We start from the raw sequence: 20,977 nt of genomic DNA, 5'->3' as shown, positions 1-20,977 counted from the left end.
ACTCAGATATGTCTTATTGATAGAGTTATATGTGTATGTATTCTTAATGCTTAATGAATCATGATTTTGATTTTGAAATTGAAGTGATAGAGCAGGGGATCATTTCATCAGAAAATCTTGAGCAATTTCGTACCAAGCACGATTTTCAACAGTAATGCTTCTGTGTTTGAAGTCCTTCCTATACACAAAATTGCTTCTTTCGAGTCTTGATGAAACAGCGACCAGTCGCCATTATTTCGAACAATCACAAGTTAAGATTAGACTTAAAGGGGCTGTCTCAAGTATGATAAAATAGCGAAAACAAAATTGTCGAAAACTGACATAAACTTGGCATCGAAGTGTACAATGCATTGAAACTTACTAACTGAAGTACAACATAGTTTACAATTTATTTAAGTTTAGCAGTTATTTCATATTTTTTCCATTAAAAAAGATTACTGGGTATGTCTACCAGGTAGAATTTATTCCTTATGCGTGATTGGCTAGTCGGTGTGATCACGTGATATTACCGAGGTAGGTGTATAGCTTAATTATGTCACCCGATTAGAATAAGCCTTTGTACTTCAATTTTGGCGACGCGGGTTCGAACCCGGTCTCTGACACATTTTTTTTTTACTTTTTGGTACTTTTTTTACAATTACGATATCAAAGCGTAACACATTCTATTAGATAATTGTCCTGAGATTCGTTACAGAAAAAAATCTTTTTTTTGGTGCCAATCTGTGACACAGTCCCTTTAAGTATCGAAACTGCATATCTTCATTTCAATGTAACTTTCTTTATAGTTGAGTATTGATTGTGAAATTTACTGCTTTGTATTTCTATTTGAAATTGACATTTATGTTTGTAAAAATGATTCTTTAAAATTACATAAAAGGGCTTCTCTAAAGTCTCGGGCTTGAAACTGTTCGTTATCAAGCAAGACTAGCACGTAGCATTTGTTATGAACTTATTTTGATGGCATGTTAATTTATCACATGTATTGAGTAATCGATTATTCAAATGTGTTCCGTGTGTTCGTTTTCTCGTAATCTCGTGTTGCAGTTATCATTGGTCCAGTTGTACAAAGTCAATCAAAGGGAATATACATGTTTATCGTATTGCACGTTGCAACGATGAAGTCAATATCTGTTGTACTGTATCAAAATATAGTTTATTCTCACGTGTATTAAATATATGATAAATGATTTGCAATAAAAAAAATCTCCACATAATGCACATGCATCGCCATAAATAGCAAAACCAACATAAAAATGAGCTTAAACATGGTCGGATGAAATGTATGTTGTAAACTTTTGTGTCGTAGGTCTTTGGCATAAATAATGTTTGACCGTTCCAATGCGGTAATCCCATCATTTATCGATAAACCTACTTGGTATGTGTGTGCGTGTGTGTGTGTGTGGGGGGGGGGTCTTTTAAGGAGTTTATACAATTGTGTCCTTATTTAATTGTTCTTTTGGCCATTGACAGAGTTAATTTTGGAATTTTCGACTTCTGTGCATGTCCCTGTAGTTTTCATTGTATTACTGAAATATCTTGTTCTCAAATCAATATAATTCATTTTCTTGCATACCGGACGTGTGTTTCCGGTCATGTGACCAGTGCTGGAAAAACCCATCTTACATACCCCATGTAAGATGAGTCACGCGCAACAACGCGCCACTTCTTATATACCCTTTGTATGGTTTATGAAAGATATAGAATGCCATTTCAATAAAGCGCAATCAAATATATATGTTTGCAAGTCTTTTAATTTTTAGTTATTTAAAATTACTGCGCTCTATGACGTCAGCAAACAACGTCGCACGCGCTTTTTTGTGTAAATGTACGAAAGTTCGTTTTCTACGTCATTTTTTTCCATAAATTCATAATTTTAGGTATGCAAGAAAAAATATCAATCATGTTTTTCCGGTCCGGATCGAAAAATCCGACCCTCGGGCACGCTGCGTGACCGGTAACTCGGCAAGCCTCGTTACCGGCTAACGCGCGTGCCCTCGGGTCGGATTTTTCTATCCGTACCGGAAACACATGATAGATACTTACAATCTTCCACACACTTTTTAGAAATTGTTGTATTATAACTTGCTAATGAACTTTTGATAAATGATGGTTCGTTATTTGCTTCGTTTCTATAATTAACAATAATGCATAGACTCGTGGAAGAGCTGGGAGAACTTTCCTTCATTGAAGGCGTTCATGTCGACGTAGGACGACCCGGCAATAAGACCATGTGGTAGACCAGACAGCGATTCTATTAGCCTGGTATGAAGGCAGATATAGACAAGAGCGTCACTGGTTGTCAAAATTTCGTTTGTCGCAAAACTTCGACGAAGCCGAGGGCTGAAATTCCACCAAAAGTTAACAATTTTGTGCAACTTGTATGTTTATGGATGTTCTCAGGGTTAATATAGGCAAATGCATTTTTGTTAGAACGGATCATCTTACGTTCATCACGTTATGAAAAAGAAGATTACAGCTCAATCCCCACCTAAAGTATTGTATAGAACTGCATTTCAAACTTTTTATTTGCAGAGCAATTCCATTGGGATTAAGTTCGTAATTTATATTGTAAGTTAATAAAATTACTATTTGGTCTTGCAGCAGTATATTAGAAAAGGACGACGCCGTACCATATATCGGGAAACGGCGGATGTAAATATTTTACGACTGCGTTTCACTTAATATGTTAGGGACCTTGGCGGAGGACAAGAATGTTGAATGAACAATCGTACATAGATCCGTAAGATAACGCATATAATTCTACAAGGCATGCCACTGCAGGGTAAACGCCTCATTCTTTATTGATTGGATGGCCGCTCGGTGTACATATAGACGTGCGGGCATAAACAAACACTACAATGACGCCAAAATCACCTCCGATGAGGGCAATCGTATCCACGCATATTTCGCGTAATAACATATCGTTGCATGTGTTTTTAATTTTTATGTTAAATGTTAAAACATAACTCCTGTGCATTATTGTTATTATTATTATTATTATTATTATTATTATTATTATTATTATTATTATTATTATTATTATTATTATTATTATTAGATAATAGTAGTAGTAGTTTTAATAGTAGTAGTAGTAGTAGTAGTAGTAGTAGTAGTAGTAGTAGTTGTAGTAGTAGTAGTAGTAGTAGTAGTAGTAGTAGTAGTAGTAGTAGTAGTAGTAGTAGTTGTAGTAGTAGTTGTAGTAGTAGTAGTAGTAGTAGTAGTAGTAGTAGTAGTAGTAGTAGTAGTAGTAGTAGTTGTAGTAGTAGTAGTAGTAGTAGTAGTAGTAGTAGTAGTAGTAGTAGTAGCAGCAGCAGCAGCAGCAGCAGCAGCAGCAGCAGCAGCAGCAGCAGCAGCAGCAGCAGTAGTAGTAGTAGTAGTAGCTTCAGAACGTCACCGCAGGTAGTCAAATGGCAGAGAGAATAACTACAGTATTTTTCTATAATAAACAATGTCTTTGCCAGTAAAGTAATACATGTACTGTACACAATGTACGGTACAAAAATGACACAACAGCGAAAACACAATTTATCAAACGGATACATGTAATTGTAACTGAACTGTTTGATACAGTGAAATATTCTATTAAGTTATTTTCACTGCTAAACCTTTCCATGTAAACGACTGAAAATCATACATTATTTATACTGTACATGTTATTAAATATTACATATCGTGAGGTCATTTTAGAAGGAATGCATGGGAAGTAACCGCTCTGTGAATATCATCAAAAGTATTGTGTGCTCCAGTACAGTTTGCCAATTTCTCAAGGAAGTATATTTTGTGAAAATAAGGGAAAAACCACTTAAAGTTTCATGTTTAAGATAACTGTTTATAAAGGTTTTAAACCGTGTCATCTCTTCAAACCTAATCAGTTATACCCAACCGGCGTTGTTTTTCTATTCTGCAAGCGTTTGTTTGCGATAAATTCTTACTTCCAGTGGAAATCAAAGAAAATGGAAGCCGGTTCAGGCCTTGCTCACGCAAATCAATGCAGATTTGTGAGTGAATCGGTAGGGTATTTCAAAAACTTTCAGTTTTATATATACCTATTATCTATTAAAACTTGTGTTTGTTGAGAATTGATTCGTTGATCTCGATTCAGAAGCTTGCGTTAGAAATGAGTGCAAAGTTTCTATAGGTGGCAGTTTTTTTCAAGACTAAAATTACTCAAAACATGATCATCTATCACAAAACACTAACTATCAACCAAAAATTCCAAGAAAAAAAAATCCCACAAAATACTTAAATACTTGTATTCAAGTTAAAGGTTGACATACTTGTATTCAAATTAAAGCTTTGACTACATTTCTGAATATTATCTACAGGACAAATACCATCTAACCCTTATAAAAATAACACCTTTTTAGAATGTTGTGAAAGATGTATCAGCCATTTGAATCACCTTGCAATATCTTAGATGCCTACAGTTTCGTGTATACACTGTGAAGATAGGAATGTCTACAAAATGTTTTTATTGTGTTACTGTATTGTAAATAGATTGAGAAACAGCAATTTTAATAATCGTCATGGTACCGATACCTACATTTGTGGTGAGGAGGTGTGTAAATGGTTGGGTAACTCAGTCGGTAGAGCACTGGCCCTGATAGCAAGGGGTCCCGGGTTCGAGTTCCGGTCAGGCTGCACATTTTCTCACCATGTCACATTTGGCACCAAAAGGCACTGGCGGCACTGTTTGGCAGCATTACATGCACTCAGTGTTATTTATGTATATTCCTTAGTACTGGTGTTCATCAAATTTGGAATGAATTTCCAGTTTGCAGGGAAGTATGTCACAGTACCGATACCTACACTTGTAGTGAGGAGGTGTGTAAGCGGTCTGGTGATTGTAATTGGTAATTTTGCTTAGGGGTCTGGGGGTATGCTGCAATCTGGTGCATTCTGGGTGTTTTGAGGTGTTTTGTTTAGTACTGGAAAATGAACAGTTTAAGGATACAAATTCAAAAAATAAACCTTTCCTCAGAATTTTTTCTCTCAAATAGCAAACAAATAATCCCCAGTTATGTTAAATTGATGACACTCAGATTGTCTAAAAGAAGTTTTATTTTCTGTCCTTTTTGCAATTGAACTGTACATTTAATTTTTAATGTCAATGACCATATGTCTGTTACAGCATGTAAAGTCAAGTACGCATCCATTTAGTTCGGCAGAATTGTTTTATTTTTTTGTCAGAATCATGTGGATTCACCCGCGTACTCGCATATAGGCAGCTACACGCCTGAAATGGCATGATAAATCATTATTTGTATGATTGAATCTTGTATTGTTTATCTATAACTACATGTATGTAGACTCCACATTTAATTTCAGGATATTGCAAGTGGAAAATGGGTGAAGCTTTCAAAGGTGACATACACTGACCCAACAGGAAAACAAAGGCAAGCAACTCTAATTTGTCAGGTTACTGCTGTGGTTACCACACTCACTTCTCACCAATGCGTTATGATATTGCATATGTGAGGTGTCACCAAGTCTGACCAGTGGGTTTCCTCTAAGAACTCTGGTTTCCCCTACAATAAAATTCCACATTTTCCAAAACATTGCTTCAGCAAGAATGATTTATATTATGTTAAATCAACTTGTTTTTAAAGAAGTGTTAAGTAAATTTCTTCAGTTAGGTATTTAGGGACATTCATGCTATCTTGAAAGTCTTGGTTGGAGTACGTAGCAATTTGCATGAATTGTGCTCCCGCTAGCATTTGTTGGATGAATTGCCAGATTGACCAGAGCCTTCATGATTGCATGAATGCTTTCGAAGTGATTATCAACCCTTTTATTTACATTTTACTCTGTTGCTTCTACCTGTTTTGAATTCACACTTTAGGAAAAACTATGGAAAGGTTGTTTTTGCTTTTTATTCCTGTGAAAATAATGTCTTATATTTGATGTGTTGTTTACTATTCTGCAAACTATGTCTAGCTTGTTTTCATCAGAATGCAGTATAAAAATAAAAAATGTTGTCACAACTCCTTCTGGTTCTTGCAGGATGAACAATAAAGTTTTGCTCAATAAAAAAGACTAGAGCAATAGTAATTGTGTAAAAATGAAATCCTACTCCTTATAGATTTAAGTAATTCATATTTTAATTTAAAAAAATAGATCATAATTTTAATGATGTGTGAAGTCTAAAAAATATTGAAACCACTCTAAGCCAAATTACTTTTGGCATTGCAATGTATCCAAAAACATAACAAGCTCTACACTGCAACTATAAACAAGCACGGCAAAATTTGACCAGTGGCTACGCTCCTCTGAAGTTCATTTACTTTGCAGGGAGTGGGAGGCTGTAAGAAGAACCACAAAAGTAGCCAGTGACCTTCCAGACGGTCAGTTTATAATAACTTACATTATACACAATCATGAATATAGTAGCCAGCAACCTTCCAGACGGTCAGTTCATAACAACTTACATTATACACAATCATGAATGTAGTAGCCAGCAACCTTCCAGACGGTCAGTTTATAACAACTTACATTATACACAATCATGAATGTAGTAGCCAGTGACCTTCCAGATGGTCAGTTCATAACAACTTACATTATACACAATCATGAATGTAGTAGCCAGTGACCTTCCAGACGGTCAGTTCATAACAACTTACATTATACACAATCACGAATGTAGTAGCCAGCAACCTTCCAGACGGTCAGTTGATAACAACTTACATTATACACAATCATGAATGTAGTAGCCAGTGACCTTCCAGACGGTCAGTTTATAACAACTTACATTATACACAATCATGAATGAAGTAGCCAGCAACCTTCCAGACGGTCAGTTCATAACAACTTACATTATACACAATCATGAATGTTGTAGCTAGCAACCTTCCAGATGGTCAGTTCATAACAACTAACATTATACACAATCATGAATGTAGTAGCTAGCAACCTTCCAGACGGTCAGTTTATAACAACTTACATTATACACAATCATGAATGTAGTAGCCAGCAACCTTCCAGACGGTCAGTTTATAACAACTTACATTATACACAATCATGAATGTAGTAGCCAGCAACCTTCCAGACGGTCAGTTCATGACAACTTACATTATACACAATCATGAATGTAGTAGCCAGCAACCTTCCAGATGGTCAGTTCATAACAACTTACATTATACACAATCATGAATGTAGTAGCTAGCAACCTTCCAGATGGTCAGTTTATAACAACTTACATTATACACAATCATGAATGTAGTAGCCAATGACCTTCCAGACGGTCAGTTTATAACAACTTACATTATACACAATCATGAATGTAGTAGCCAGCAACCTTCCAGACGGTCAGTTTATAACAACTTACATTATACACAATCATGAATGTAGTAGCCAGCAACCTTCCAGACGGTCAGTTCATAACAACTTACATTATACACAATCATGAATGTAGTAGCCAACAACCTTCCAGACGGTCAGTTCATAACAACTTACATTATACACAATCATGAATGTAGTAGCCAGTGACCTTCCAGACGGTCAGTTTATAACAACTTACATTATACACAATCATGAATGTAGTAGCTAGCAACCTTCCAGACGGTCAGTTTATAACAACTTACATTATACACAATCACGAATGTAGTAGCCAGCAACATCCCAGACGGTCAGTTTATCACAAATTGTAATCTACAGCTGTTACAGCTAGTACAAGTGAACTGCTAGAAGGTTTACTACAAAACATATTAGGCTGTGAATAGTATATCTGCTGGGGATCAAACCAAAAACCTCTTTGAGAGGTGGACACCTATACCACTAAACCACTCACATCATCCTCTTATTTTCTGAAACTATTACTTGAATTTCTTAACGTAATGGTTCATGCTTAAGATTTTGTCTTAAACTTTTCATGAAATTGAGTCTAGACATGATAATTATGTCACATAAATTAAGCGGGAAATTAACCTGTAAAATATGGTGTTATCATGCTGTAAAAATTATTACCTTTTTTGAGAATGTTGAGCTAGTTTGGACCCATGTCAAGTTCACTTACGTGTGATGTGATGGCTACCAGAAATCTATGTGTAGTGTCTTATGAAATCAATGCGGATTGAAATTAACTTCATTTGTAAACATTTCCAAGAAAATTTTGTTCTCTTTATGTGTTATGCTTCCCAAAAAACCTATGTCTGTTTACATTTCAGCTGTTGTGGCTATTCCAATCCTCAGAAGAACTCTGCACTATGATTGCTTCATTCTGATCAAACAGTTTCGTCCACCCATCAGCAAATACACCATAGAGTTTCCTGCAGGTACCTCTCTTAAATACTTCATTTAATAACTGATATGGATGTTATTAAACAAAATTCAATTTTCTATCAATATTATAAAGCTTTGATCACTATGGTGACTCACTTAAAGTTGTTTTACTAAGCCGTGGTCGAAATGAGAATAAACCTCCAAGAACCTAACTGGTACTACGTTTTGGAAGCTTGATAAAGTTCTGAATTTTATATAGCAGGGCTTGGAAGATTTAATGCCTAGCACAAGGATAAGAATTCAATTTTGTTGATAAAAAGGTCTAATTTTGATTACTGGCTAAGTGCATGCACTGTAAAAGTGTGCCCTTGGACAGTTACTTGAATGATTAAATAATGCCCTTGTGAGTTACTGGAATTATTTAAACCCTGGTGTGTGCCATGTTTCCCAATCCAGCCACAAATATAGGTTTCATATGTTGTTGTCCATAAGTTGTATTTCATGAGTAAAAGGCAACTTAAGCTATTACACATGTAAGCATCATAATCATTATCCCATCCAAGTTTTTGTTCAATATGTGGATAATGTAAGTGGAAATGCTCATTTTTTTATAATTTGTTTGTTTATTTTGGTTTAAAATAGATTCATAAGAGACTTGTCTTCACCAGTATATACATGTACCATTACCATGTGTTCTGAAAAGTTTGCATGACATGCTTTACATGTCCTAGCACTGTAGCCACACTTTCTGAAATGCTTTCCCCAGCTTGCAACTACATGATTGTTATATAATTGTGGCAGGTCTGTTGGATGCCAGTGAGACAGCTGAGAGGTGTGCTGTCCGGGAGCTGCTTGAGGAGACAGGCTACACTGGCACAGTGAAACACACATCACCTGGTATTGGATTGTAAATAAACATTTGGGTTATTGTTACAGCATTTTGATCTGGCAAGTTATATTTCACTGGAGTTGACAGATTTAGATTAAATCTAAAAAAAAATCTAAGAAAGTAGAATAAGACCTCCCAGATGAAATAATGTAACAATACCAATAACTCTTTTTATTATTGTCAAGCCCGCTTGCTGAGAGTGAGACATAGTTGTCACAATTGCGGTTCTGTGTATGACCATCTTGACTGAATTTGTCTGGCCTGTATCTTGACCATGTATTATAGCATTTTAAAAAAAACTTGCCATAAAGGTTAACCATGATGTGGCGGCTTGGTCTGCACAAGACCCAGGTCTGTACGCTCAAGGACGGCGTAAGAGGACAAAGCTTGAAATGATCCTTGTCTGCGCTGTATCTTGACCATACACTTTAGGATTTTCAAAAAACTTTCCATGGAGGCTTACCATGCTGAGGCGTAGTGTCACAGGTTCAATGTATTGTTCAACTCCACGTTATTCTGTATTGCAGTTGCATGGAAGAGTGTTACATCTGTGTCTAGGACTCTTTCAACTAGCTCAACATGTCACCTTTAGGCTTGTAGTATACCTTACTGGTTAAAATCATAAAGATTACAAGTTATAACAGTTTAATAACGTTCTTATCATTTAAACATTGTGTAATGATACTTGTTATGATATAACATGGCATACCACAGATAAAGGTATTCTGTGATATATAAAGAATTGAGGTATTGTCAAAGCCTTGGTGTTCCTGCAGGTCATGACTTAAAAACTGTTATTATATATATATATTACACGGATAACATAGTTATTCATGGAATGTATTTACAGCCACAAGTTTGGAGCCAGGACTTGGTGATATGACAGCCCAGCTTGTTTCTGTTGAGGTATGCTTCATAATTAAGTGTTGTCATATGACTTGGCTCATAAGTGTTTTGTGCTGTCATGTGACTTGGCTTATATCTGTAAGTGTTTTGTACCGTAATTTAACTTCTCTCATATCGGTAAGTGTTTTGTACTTTCATGTGACTTATCCCATATTAAAATGTTTTGTACTATAATCTGACTTCGCTTATACCAGTGAGTGTTTTGTGCTGTCATTTGGCTTTGCTCACAAATGCATGGTACTGTAATTTGACTTCACTCATAATTGTTTTGTACCGTCACATGTCTTATCTCATAAGTTTTTCGTTCGACTATTCGAAGAGTAAGGAGAGCTATACTACTCACCCTCGGCGTCACACCTTGGTTAAGGTTTTGCATGTAAGCACCTTTAAGTCATTGTATCAGTAAATGCATCATTTATTGCATTAAAACTTTGGATATTTATTCCCAACTATCTAACCTACTTAATTAATGGAGTTAGATAACAATTATTTGAATATAATGCAAAAAATGGGCCTTTATTATTTAACTTAGAAATTCTGGTTAAGGTTTTGCATGTAAGCACACATACATGTAGGTTAATATCTCAGCAACTACTTGATGTATTGCATCGAGACTTTATACAATGGTACTCAACCATCCAATCTACTTAAGTAACCAAGTAAGATAATAAATAATATACGACAACAAATAATAATATGGCTAGTAAATGATTTTGCGTCATAGTTGAAGCCAGTTTGATTACTCTTGATGAAAAAAAAACATTCGAAGAATAGGAAATTTGTAGGACAAAAGGGGATAAAACCCTTCTAAGGAGTATTTGTATGGCAACCGTTTGGTAAGTGATCTGGTTGATGCTCTGGGCTTTTGCCTGCGATATTTCTACGCTTCTGAAAGAAAAAAAAATGGTGAAGAGCTGAAGGGAAATTCTCTTGATAGTCTGGAGTATGGGATTTCCAAACCTCTGATAGAAATAAGCAAATTACATAGATGACAAGGTATCCTAATCTAGCAATGACAGTTACAAATTGAAGGTGAAACAACTACTATCAGGCAGCGATCTTAAGAAAATTGCACAAAGATTGTATTTCATTCAATGTTACCACCACATGTTGACTACAAAACAAGGTCTGGTTTGACCTCATGTACTTCCTCATCAGGAGAGGTCAGGAGAACCTCTGTTTCTTAACCAAGTCAGCATTTGCTGTTAGAAATTTAATAAATGGCAAATATTGGTAATATTTTTAATGTAAATTGTTGCCAGTCTTTGGACCTGTCATATTTAGCATGTATTCATTTCACTTGTTTTGTGAAGAAATAGCTAAGTGATGATCACTCCTTAATCATTCAATAAAAAAATGTTGTAATTGACTGTATTTTGTTTGAAAATGAGGTTTGAAAAAAAAAGCCATCCCCTTAAATTTTTTTATTTAACAAAATGAATATTAGATGGCTGATGGGGTGCTGGTAGTCATTAAATCATTTATTATTGGCCATTTTGATTGACCAATGTTGTCTGTTTACATCAGAAATTTCACTTGTTTATTATTAAAAGACAAATATAAATTGCTATAAAAACTGATAATCTTAAGTCCTTGATATAAAAACATTGTAATTGTTGATATTTTGATAAGTGTGACTTTTACGTACTTGAAGTTCTCCTGTCTAGTGTGATGAATTGAAGGTTTTTTTGGTTTTAAATGTCATTTTGTATTACCAACAAGCTTTTGATCTCCTTAAATTGTTTGGTATTATGAAATAAATATTAGATTGCTGATAGAGTGATAGCAACATTTTTATCTTTCAAGATTACTGTCATCCTCAGCTTAGCCTGATTCGACAGTTTTTCTTCAAGTTGACAATTTGATTATCACTGGCAAATAATAGATAATTGGCCATCTAATATTTATATAAATGTACTGTGTATGACTTATATCATAAGTGTTTTGTCCTGTCACATGACTTATTTCTTAAGTGTTGAACTGTCAAGTGAATTTGCTCATAAGTGTTATGTCCTGTCACATGAATTATTATTTAAGTGTTTTGTACCGTCATCTGACTTGGCTCATAATAGTTTTTGTACTGTCACATGACTTTACTCATATGTGTTTTGTACGGTCACATGACTTTGCTCAAAAGTGTTTTGTATGGTCACATGACTTAGCTCATAAGTGTTTTGTATGGTCACATGACTAAGCTCATAAGTGTTTTGTATGGTCACATGACTTAGCTCATAAGTGTTTTGTATTGTCACATGACTTTGCTCATAAGTGTTTTGTATTGTCACATGACTTAGCTCATAAGTGTTTTGTATGGTCACATGACTTCGCTCCTTGTAGGTGTTTTGTATGGTCACATGACTTCGCTCCTTGTAGGTGTTTTGTACTGTCACATGTCTTTACTCATAAGTGTTTTGTAAGGTCATATGACTATGCTCATAACTGTTTTGTACTGTCACATGACTGTTCATAACTTTTTTGTACTTTCACCTGACTTTGCTTTTAAAAGTTTTGTACTGTCACTGTAACAGGCTCATGACTTTGCTCATAAGTGTTCTGTATGGTCATATGACTTTGCTCATATGTATTTTGTACTGTCACATGACTTTGCTCATAAATGTTTTTTGCTGTCACATGACTTTGCTCATAACTTTTTTGTCCTTTCACCTGACTTTGCTTGTAAGTATTTTGTTCTGTCACAGGACTTTGCTTTTAATAGTTTTGTACTGTCACTGTAACAGTCACATGACTTTGCTCATAAGTGATTTGTATAGTCACATGACTTTGGTTTTAAGTGTTTTGTACTGTCACATGACTTTGCTCATAAGTGTCATGTACTGTCACATGAATGCTCATAAGAGTTTTGTACTGTTTCCTGACTTTGCTCATATGTGTTTTGTAAGCTTGTATTTTTAAAAGTCCTAATGATTAAACTCATTTTACTCTGGTGAAATGATATTGCATTATTTTGAAATTTCAATTGTGATTTCACAGATTTCAAAAGATGAAAGATATTCTGCTATATTTTAGATTGATGGGGATTTACCTGAAAACCAAAGTCCTAAATCAAACTGTGGTAAGCCAGCTGTTTACATGTTTACATAATTTATTATACTTAAACTTATTTCCCTAAACATTCGGCTTGAATGATTTTCTTGCATAACAATCAGAACATTTTCCAAAATGATAATTATGTAAAAAAAAATCAAATCAAAGTTTGACCTCAATTGGATAGAGAATATGAATACCCAACCATTTTTCCTCAAATGGATAACAACCCCTTCCATTGTAACTCCAATGTATACCCACCCCCATCATTGATCCTCCATTGGATGCCTTCGTCAGGCCATGGATAACCACCTCCTAAATTGTTCCTCCCATGGCTACCCCGATCATTGTTCCTCCCATGGCTACCCCGATCATTGTTCCTCCCATTGTCACCATTGATCCCTTCATGGAGACTCAATCCCACCATTGACCACTCCATGGATACCCAACCTCACCATTGAACCCTTCATGGATACCCAACCCCTACATTGATCCCTCCATGGATACCACACCCATCCATTGATCCTTTCATAGATACCCTACCCCACCATTGATCCCTCCATAGATACCCAACACCACCATTGATCCCTCCAGATACCCTACCCCACCATTGATCCCTCCATGGATACCCAACCCCACCATTGATCCCTCCATGGATACCCAACCCCACCATTGATCCCTCCATGGATACCAAACACCACCATTGATCCCTCCAGATACCCAACCCCACCATTGATCCCTCCATGGATACCCAACCCCACCATTGATCCCTCCATGGATACCCAACCCCACCATTGATCCCTCCATGGATACCCTACCCCACCATTGATCCCTCCATAGATACCAAACACCACCATTGATCCCTCCAGATACCCTACCCCACCATTGATCCCTCCATAGATTCCCAACACCACCATTGATCCCTCCAGATACCCAACCCCACCATTGATCCCTCCATGGATACCCAACCCCACCATTGATCCCTCCATGGATACCCAACCCCACCATTGATCCCTCCATGGATACCCAACCCCTCCATGGATACCCAACCCCACCATTGATCCCTCAATTGATACTCCACCCCACCATTGATCCCTCCATGGATACCCCATCCCACCATTGATCCCTCCATGTATACCCAACTCATCCAATGATCCCTCCATGGATACCCAACCCAATCAATGATCTATCCATGCATACCCAACCCAACCATTGATCCCTCCATGGATACCCAAAACCACCATTGATCCCTCCATGGATACCCAACCCAACCATTGATCCCTCCATGGATACCCAACACCACCATTGATCCCTCCATGGATACCCAACCCAACCATTGATCCCTCCATGGATACCTAACCCATCCATTGATTCCTCTATGGATACTCAACCCATTCATTGATCCCTCCATGTATACCCAACCCATCCATTGATCCCTCCATGGATACCCAACCCACCATTGATCTCTCCATGTATACCCAACCCAACATTGATCCCTCCATGGATACCCAACCCATTCATTGATCCCTCCATGGATACCCAACCCATCCATTGATCCCTCCATGTATACCCAACCCAACATTGATCCCTCCATGGATACCCAACCCATTCATTGATCCCTCCATGTATACCCAACCCAACATTGATCCCTCCATGGATACCCAACCCATTCATTGATCCCTCCATGGATACCCAACCCATCCATTGATCTCTCCATGTATACCCAACCCAACATTGATCCCTCCATGGATACCCAACCCATTCATTGATCCCTCCATGGATACCCAACCCAACATTGATCCCTCCATGGATACCCAACCTACCATTGACTCCTCCATGGATACCCAACCCAACATTGATCCCTCCATGGATACCCAACCCAACATTGATCCCTCCATGGATACCCAGCCCATCCATTGATTCCTCCATGGATAGCCAACTCATTTATTGATCCCTCCATGAATACCCAACCCATTCATTGAACCCTCCATGTATACCGAACCCATCCATTGATCCCTCCATGGATACCCAACACCACCATTGATCCCTCCATGGATACCCAACCCAACATTGATCCCTCCATGGATACCCAACCCAACATTGATCCCTCCATGGATACCCAACACCACCATTGATCCCTCCATGGATACCCAACCTATCCATTGATCCCTCCATGGATACCCAACCCATCCATTGATCCCTCCATGGATACCCAACACCACCATTGATCCTTCCATGGATACCCAACCTACCATTGACTCCTCCATGTATACCCAACCCAACCATTGATCCCTCCATGGATACCCAACCCTGTCATTGATCCCTCCATGGATACCCAACCCCACCATTGATCACTCCATGGATACCCAACCCCACCATTGATCTCTCCATGGATACCCAACCCAACCATTGATCCCTCCATGGATACCCAACCCACCATTGATCTCTCCATGGATACCTGGATGCCGTGTTGCCCTTCACTACGCTGCATTTCTGTTCTCCTGAAATAATTTACAAACCAGTTTTTGTGTCGCCTGAAAAGACAACATATAGGGGTTACTTTTGTCGGCGGCGGCGGCGGCGGCGGCGGCGGCGGCGGTGGCGGCGTCCGCGTCCCATTTTCGCTTGTCCGGGGTATATCTCCTAAACTATTAGTGGTATCAACTTGAAATTTCATATGTAGATAGATCTAATTGAGGGCAAGTGCAGTGCACAAGAACTGTTACTCTTGCTTCCATATTTTTAGAGTTATTGCCCTTTGTTATTTTTCATGCTTAAAGTTTTGTCCGGGGCATATCTTGTAGAATATAAGAGTTATCAACTTGAAACTTCATATGTAGATAGATCGCATGGAGGCCAAGTGCAGTGCACAATAACAGTAACTATTGCTTTCTTAGTTTTAAAGTTATTGCCCTTTGTTAATTTTCATGCTTAAAGTTTTGTCCGGGGCATATCTTGAAGAATATAAGAGGTATCAACTTGAAACTTCATGTGTAGATAGATATCATTGAGGGCAAGTGCAGTGCACAAGAACCGTAACTCTTGCTGCCATATTTTTAGAGTTATTGTTCTTTGTTAGTTTTGTCCGGGGCATATCTTGAAGAATATAAGAGGTATCAACTTGAAACTTCATAGCTAGTTAGATCTCATTGAGGGCAAGTGCAGTGCACAAGAACCGTTACTCTTGCTGCCATATCTTTAGAGTTATTGCCATTTTCGCTTGTCCGGGGTATATCTCCTAAACTATTAGTGGTATCAACTTGAAATTTCATATGTAGATAGATCTAATTGAGGGCAAGTGCAGTGCACAAGAACTGTTACTCTTGCTTCCATATTTTTAGAGTTATTGCCCTTTGTTATTTTTCATGCTTAAAGTTTTGTCCGGGGCATATCTTGTAGAATATAAGAGTTATCAACTTGAAACTTCATGTGTAGATAGATATCATGGAGGGCAAGTGCAGTGCACAATAACAGTAACTATTGCTTTCTTAGTTTTAAAGTTATTGCCCTTTGTTAATTTTCATGCTTAAAGTTTTGTCCGGGGCATATCTTGAAGAATATAAGAGGTATCAACTTGAAACTTCATAGCTAGATAGATCTCATTGAGGGCAAGTGCAGTGCACAAGAACCGTTACTCTTGCTGCCATATTTTAGAGTTATTGCCCTTTGTTAATTTTCTTGCTTAGGTTTGTCCGTGGCATATCTCGTGAACTATAGGAGGTATCAACCTGAAACTTATTCCGTAGGTATATCTGATTGAGGGAAAGTGCAGTGCACAAAAACCGTAACTCTTGCATCTATATGTTTAGAGTTATTGCCCTTTGTTGATTTTCATGCTTAAAGTTTTGTCCGGGGCATATCTTGAAGAATATAAGAGGAATCAACTTGAAACTTCATTGCTAGATAGATCTCATTGAGGGTAAGTGCAGTGCACAAGAACCGTAACTCTTGCTGCCATATTTTTAGAGTTATTGCCCTTTGTAAGTTTTGTCAGGGGCATATCTTGAAGAATATAAGAGGTATCAACTTCAAACTTCATAGCTAGATAGATCTCATTGAGGGCAAGTGCAATGCACAAGAACCGTTACTCTTGCTGCCATATTTTTAGAGTTATTGCCATTTTCCCTTTGTTAATGTTCTGGCTTAGGTTTTGTCCGTGGCATATCTCGTAAACTATCAAATGCCACCTACACTTGAAAGTTAAATGGCAACATCACTGTCTATAAATGAATAAAATGCCAATCTAACAGCTATAATGTCGACAGTAAATAATTCGTCAGGCGACACATCCGACTCGCGGAGTTCTAGTTTTCATATAAAACAATTATTGATGCACTCACTGTTCTGTGTTTTAACTTTCAGCAGAATGTTAACCATGATTTATTTTCTACTTTTCATATTGCTGGCTGTATAAATAGATGAGGGAGGTATGTTAAAACATTAATCTTATATGCTTTCAATTTCTGTAGAACCTAAGTATTTCTAAAATAATTCCATATTTTCCAATAAATTTCAATAAAATTCAGATAAATTATACAATTATGGCATCTCACTACTGACACCAAAATAATTGTTCATAGAAAATATGTAAATTCAGATTTTCATATGCAATTTGATTTTTTTAAAGGCAAAGTCAATGGGTTTTTTTTATTCTATTATTAAGTTATAGTTTTAGCTTTTGTCAAATATATCTTGTATAAAGATATCCTTTAAGTTTTAACAGATTTAGTTTGGCCTTTTTGAAGGATTTATTTTTAGTTTTACTTGTCTGTTCATTGAAAGGAAAAATTATAGTTATTCACATGGCCTTGGTGTGGTTAGGCAGCGGTGGGGTTATGGTCATGCAGAAACCTTGGTACACATGTTGCCAGAGACAAAATGCTATTTATAGCGAGGCACATAACAATAATTGTCGAATTTGCCCCTTTTTTGATTGGAAGAATGAAAAGACAAGCATTAGTTTGCTCTGGAGCCATCTTGCTAGTTTTCAAAATGGAGGCTGGATTTTTGATGGTGTGTGTGGACCAGTAGATGTCCCCTATAGATTTTGGGGTCATCAGGTTAAATGGTCACTGTGACCTTCAACATAAAAAGCTTTTCTGATTGGTAACTGAAGAATGCCTCATCCTCTCCATTTTTACCCCATTGGTATGGCATCATTCTTACCTATTATCCTCACACTTTGAATGGTCATAATCTTTAACTACCTCAAAGATATTTAATTTCAATGATAAATCAGCTGTCATTTCGGTCCATGCATATTTCATTAAATTGTCCACATATTTCTGACAACATTGCACTCAGTGGGGCATAATGTTTGACAAACATCTCTTTCAAAAGGGAGATTAATCAATTAAACATTGATTGTCTTTTATGTGATGTTTTTAATTGATATATATTTCTTTTACTTTTAAATTTAACTTAATAGTAATGCTACTATTTAAATTAATCTTATTTAACACATTTATATTGCAATGCAGAGTATATCGATGTCATATGTGTTCCAATGGATGACTTCCTCCGAAAGCTGAATGGTAGGTGTACATGTACCGTACAAACAGTGCAAGGTTCTTTATCATGACTTTCTAACCGGATGTAAACCTTTTTTTATCTCACCTACATGAATAATATTTGAGATATGTTTCAGTGATATTTTTCTTTGTTAATTTAAGGTTTCCAGTACACATTTGAAAGGTTTATTTTACAGTAGATTTGAAATGTTCGGGATGTTCAGGGAATAGGGGGGGGATTTAGGGTCAAACAGGGGAACCTACCCGTTGACTTTAGTTGTTTTATCCATGTTGAAACTTGGTACACGTACATGAACATAGTCATAGAATGCTTCCCAACGTCTATTCTTGTCACGTTAAAACATTTATATTCTTGTTTTGTTTATGAAATATCAAACCTGTCGTTTTACTGAATAACAATAATTTATATTTTAACCACATGAATGGGGTTTGATATATAAGGTCAACAGTTATTTTAATACTTCAGATGGATCAGAGTTGACAGCTGTACGTGTCAGTGATTGTGCATAATTTCTTCATTATCTTGTTTATTTAGAATGTGGTTTAATTGTAAATGCAAATTTTATTGAATGTGTTATACCAAATTTGCAAGATCATTTCAATTCATCAGATTAAACGCCCTTTTCTGAAAAGCATGAGTTAAGGTTATCGGTATTTAAAAATAATTTAAACGTAAATATCAGCATATGCTTATGAGCAAAACAAAAAGATTTGTGTAATGGAAACAATGATATCAACAAGTCAGGATAAAAATGATATTCTGCCAGATGACTTACTCTCTCATCATTCCAACATTCAGTGTTTTAAATACCTCGCATAATTTGACTCCATTAAAACGCCAGATTCTGACAACCAGCCTTTATTAAGATGAGTTGTGCCAGCAAGGTATACGCACCAAAGGGTTTAAAATGAGCTTATTGCCTTTTTATGACATAATATGCAAACCACTTCGGCATAAAACATGTCAAAAATCATTTCTGTTAGATCTTTAAATTCAAAATAATTGTTTGTCCACTAATAGAAGTAATTGTTTTCCTTTCTTGAAATGCATGAATTTCTTGCCCTCTAAGTTCAATGGAAGCGCATCAATATCAACATGTATTGGTTGTATTACACTCGAAACCAGCAACGTCATGTGGTATACAGTCATGGCCTTGTGTTGTCAGCTATTGTGTCGTCAGCACAATCATGCAAAAACTTGGCCATCAGTCAAACGAAATTCACATGAAACTTAATACACATGTTACCAGTGGCAAATGCCCATATATGTAGCAAGGTTCATAAATATTGTTTAATCAAGTTGCAACAGCAACAGCAACAACAACAGACCGGTGTTGACACTCCCATGCAGTGCTCCTGTTTTATAATTTTGGTAACTCATGTTTGTTTTATATTTTCAGAGTTCTCTGATGCGGGTATGGTAGTCGACTCTCGTGTGTTTGCATACGCTATTGGGATGGAACAAACTCGTAAAATGTTACAGCAAAATAAAGATCTGTCATGACCACTTGAAGAATTTTATTGATTGGATACATAATTACTTGTCAACTCAGGAATTCAAGCTCGCACAGAAGACCGAAGACTGTAATGTTCCCTCACTACATGTACATTTCATTCTAACATCTCTTGAGTTTGCATGTTGTTTAAGGCTGAAATTACCTTAATGTACCTAGTGAAGTTTTTGTAACATGAATTTAAGCTTGTCAAGTTGATGGAAATCAGAAATATTAAAGCATATTTGTTGGAACTACTGAAATGTCTTTATGACAGGTATTTGCATAAAGAGGTTATGAACAAGACTATTGAATGCCATCTACTTGTATTATAAGTAACATTTAGTAACAGCTTATTATACTAACTATTGTAATGTGAATTGAAATTTTAAGATGAATCTTATTCAGATCTATGATGATAATGTATATAGGTGTATATTTATAGTTTTAAATAATAGACCTAAAATATAAGTATAACTGTAAGCACCAGTTTTTTACATGATTATACATGTAAACCTTTGCAAGGCAATATCTCTGGCTTTAATAATTGTAGAGTTATACCCTGTTATGACTGAAAAACAACCATCGGTCACTCAATAGCACTCTTGGTATTTGTGACTTCTTCAGCACTGGGAAGTTGTATAAGAAATGCCAGTTTGATTAATAAAACGTCCCTAAGTCCTTGACATATATGTTTTTATATACAATATATGATACTGATCGAATCGGAATATACGCTGAATTTTTGTCTTAGGTTTGTGCCAGTACTTTTTCTTAAAAGTTCAAAATTTATAACCAAAATGTGTACACAGTAATTAATTGTAAAAGTGTCTACTAATAAAATGTGTTAAGAATTTCTGAAATAATTAATGTATTATGTTTATTAAACATTGGCA

The 20,977-nt window shown here is 36.5% G+C and overlaps 1 protein-coding gene across 1 annotated transcript; it reads left to right on the top strand.

Annotated features, from left to right (window-relative positions):
* Nucleotides 1-3,703: 3,703 nt before the first annotated feature.
* On the top strand, nt 3,704-20,977 carry LOC128217507 (ADP-sugar pyrophosphatase-like). Its single transcript, XM_052924677.1, has 9 exons — nt 3,704-4,010; nt 5,329-5,396; nt 6,292-6,344; nt 8,163-8,270; nt 9,019-9,114; nt 9,957-10,012; nt 13,040-13,085; nt 17,476-18,591; nt 19,989-20,977. The coding sequence occupies exons 1-8, from the start codon at nt 3,813-3,815 to the stop codon at nt 17,499-17,501; spliced, it is 651 nt and encodes a 216-aa protein (XP_052780637.1). The 5' UTR covers nt 3,704-3,812; the 3' UTR covers nt 17,502-18,591; nt 19,989-20,977.

Source organism: Mya arenaria, chromosome 14 (genome assembly GCF_026914265.1).
Source record: "Mya arenaria isolate MELC-2E11 chromosome 14, ASM2691426v1".
Lineage (NCBI taxonomy): Eukaryota > Metazoa > Mollusca > Bivalvia > Myida > Myidae > Mya > Mya arenaria.
The sequence above is the reverse complement of the archived record's forward strand: the minus strand, read 5'-3'. Positions and strand labels throughout refer to the sequence as shown.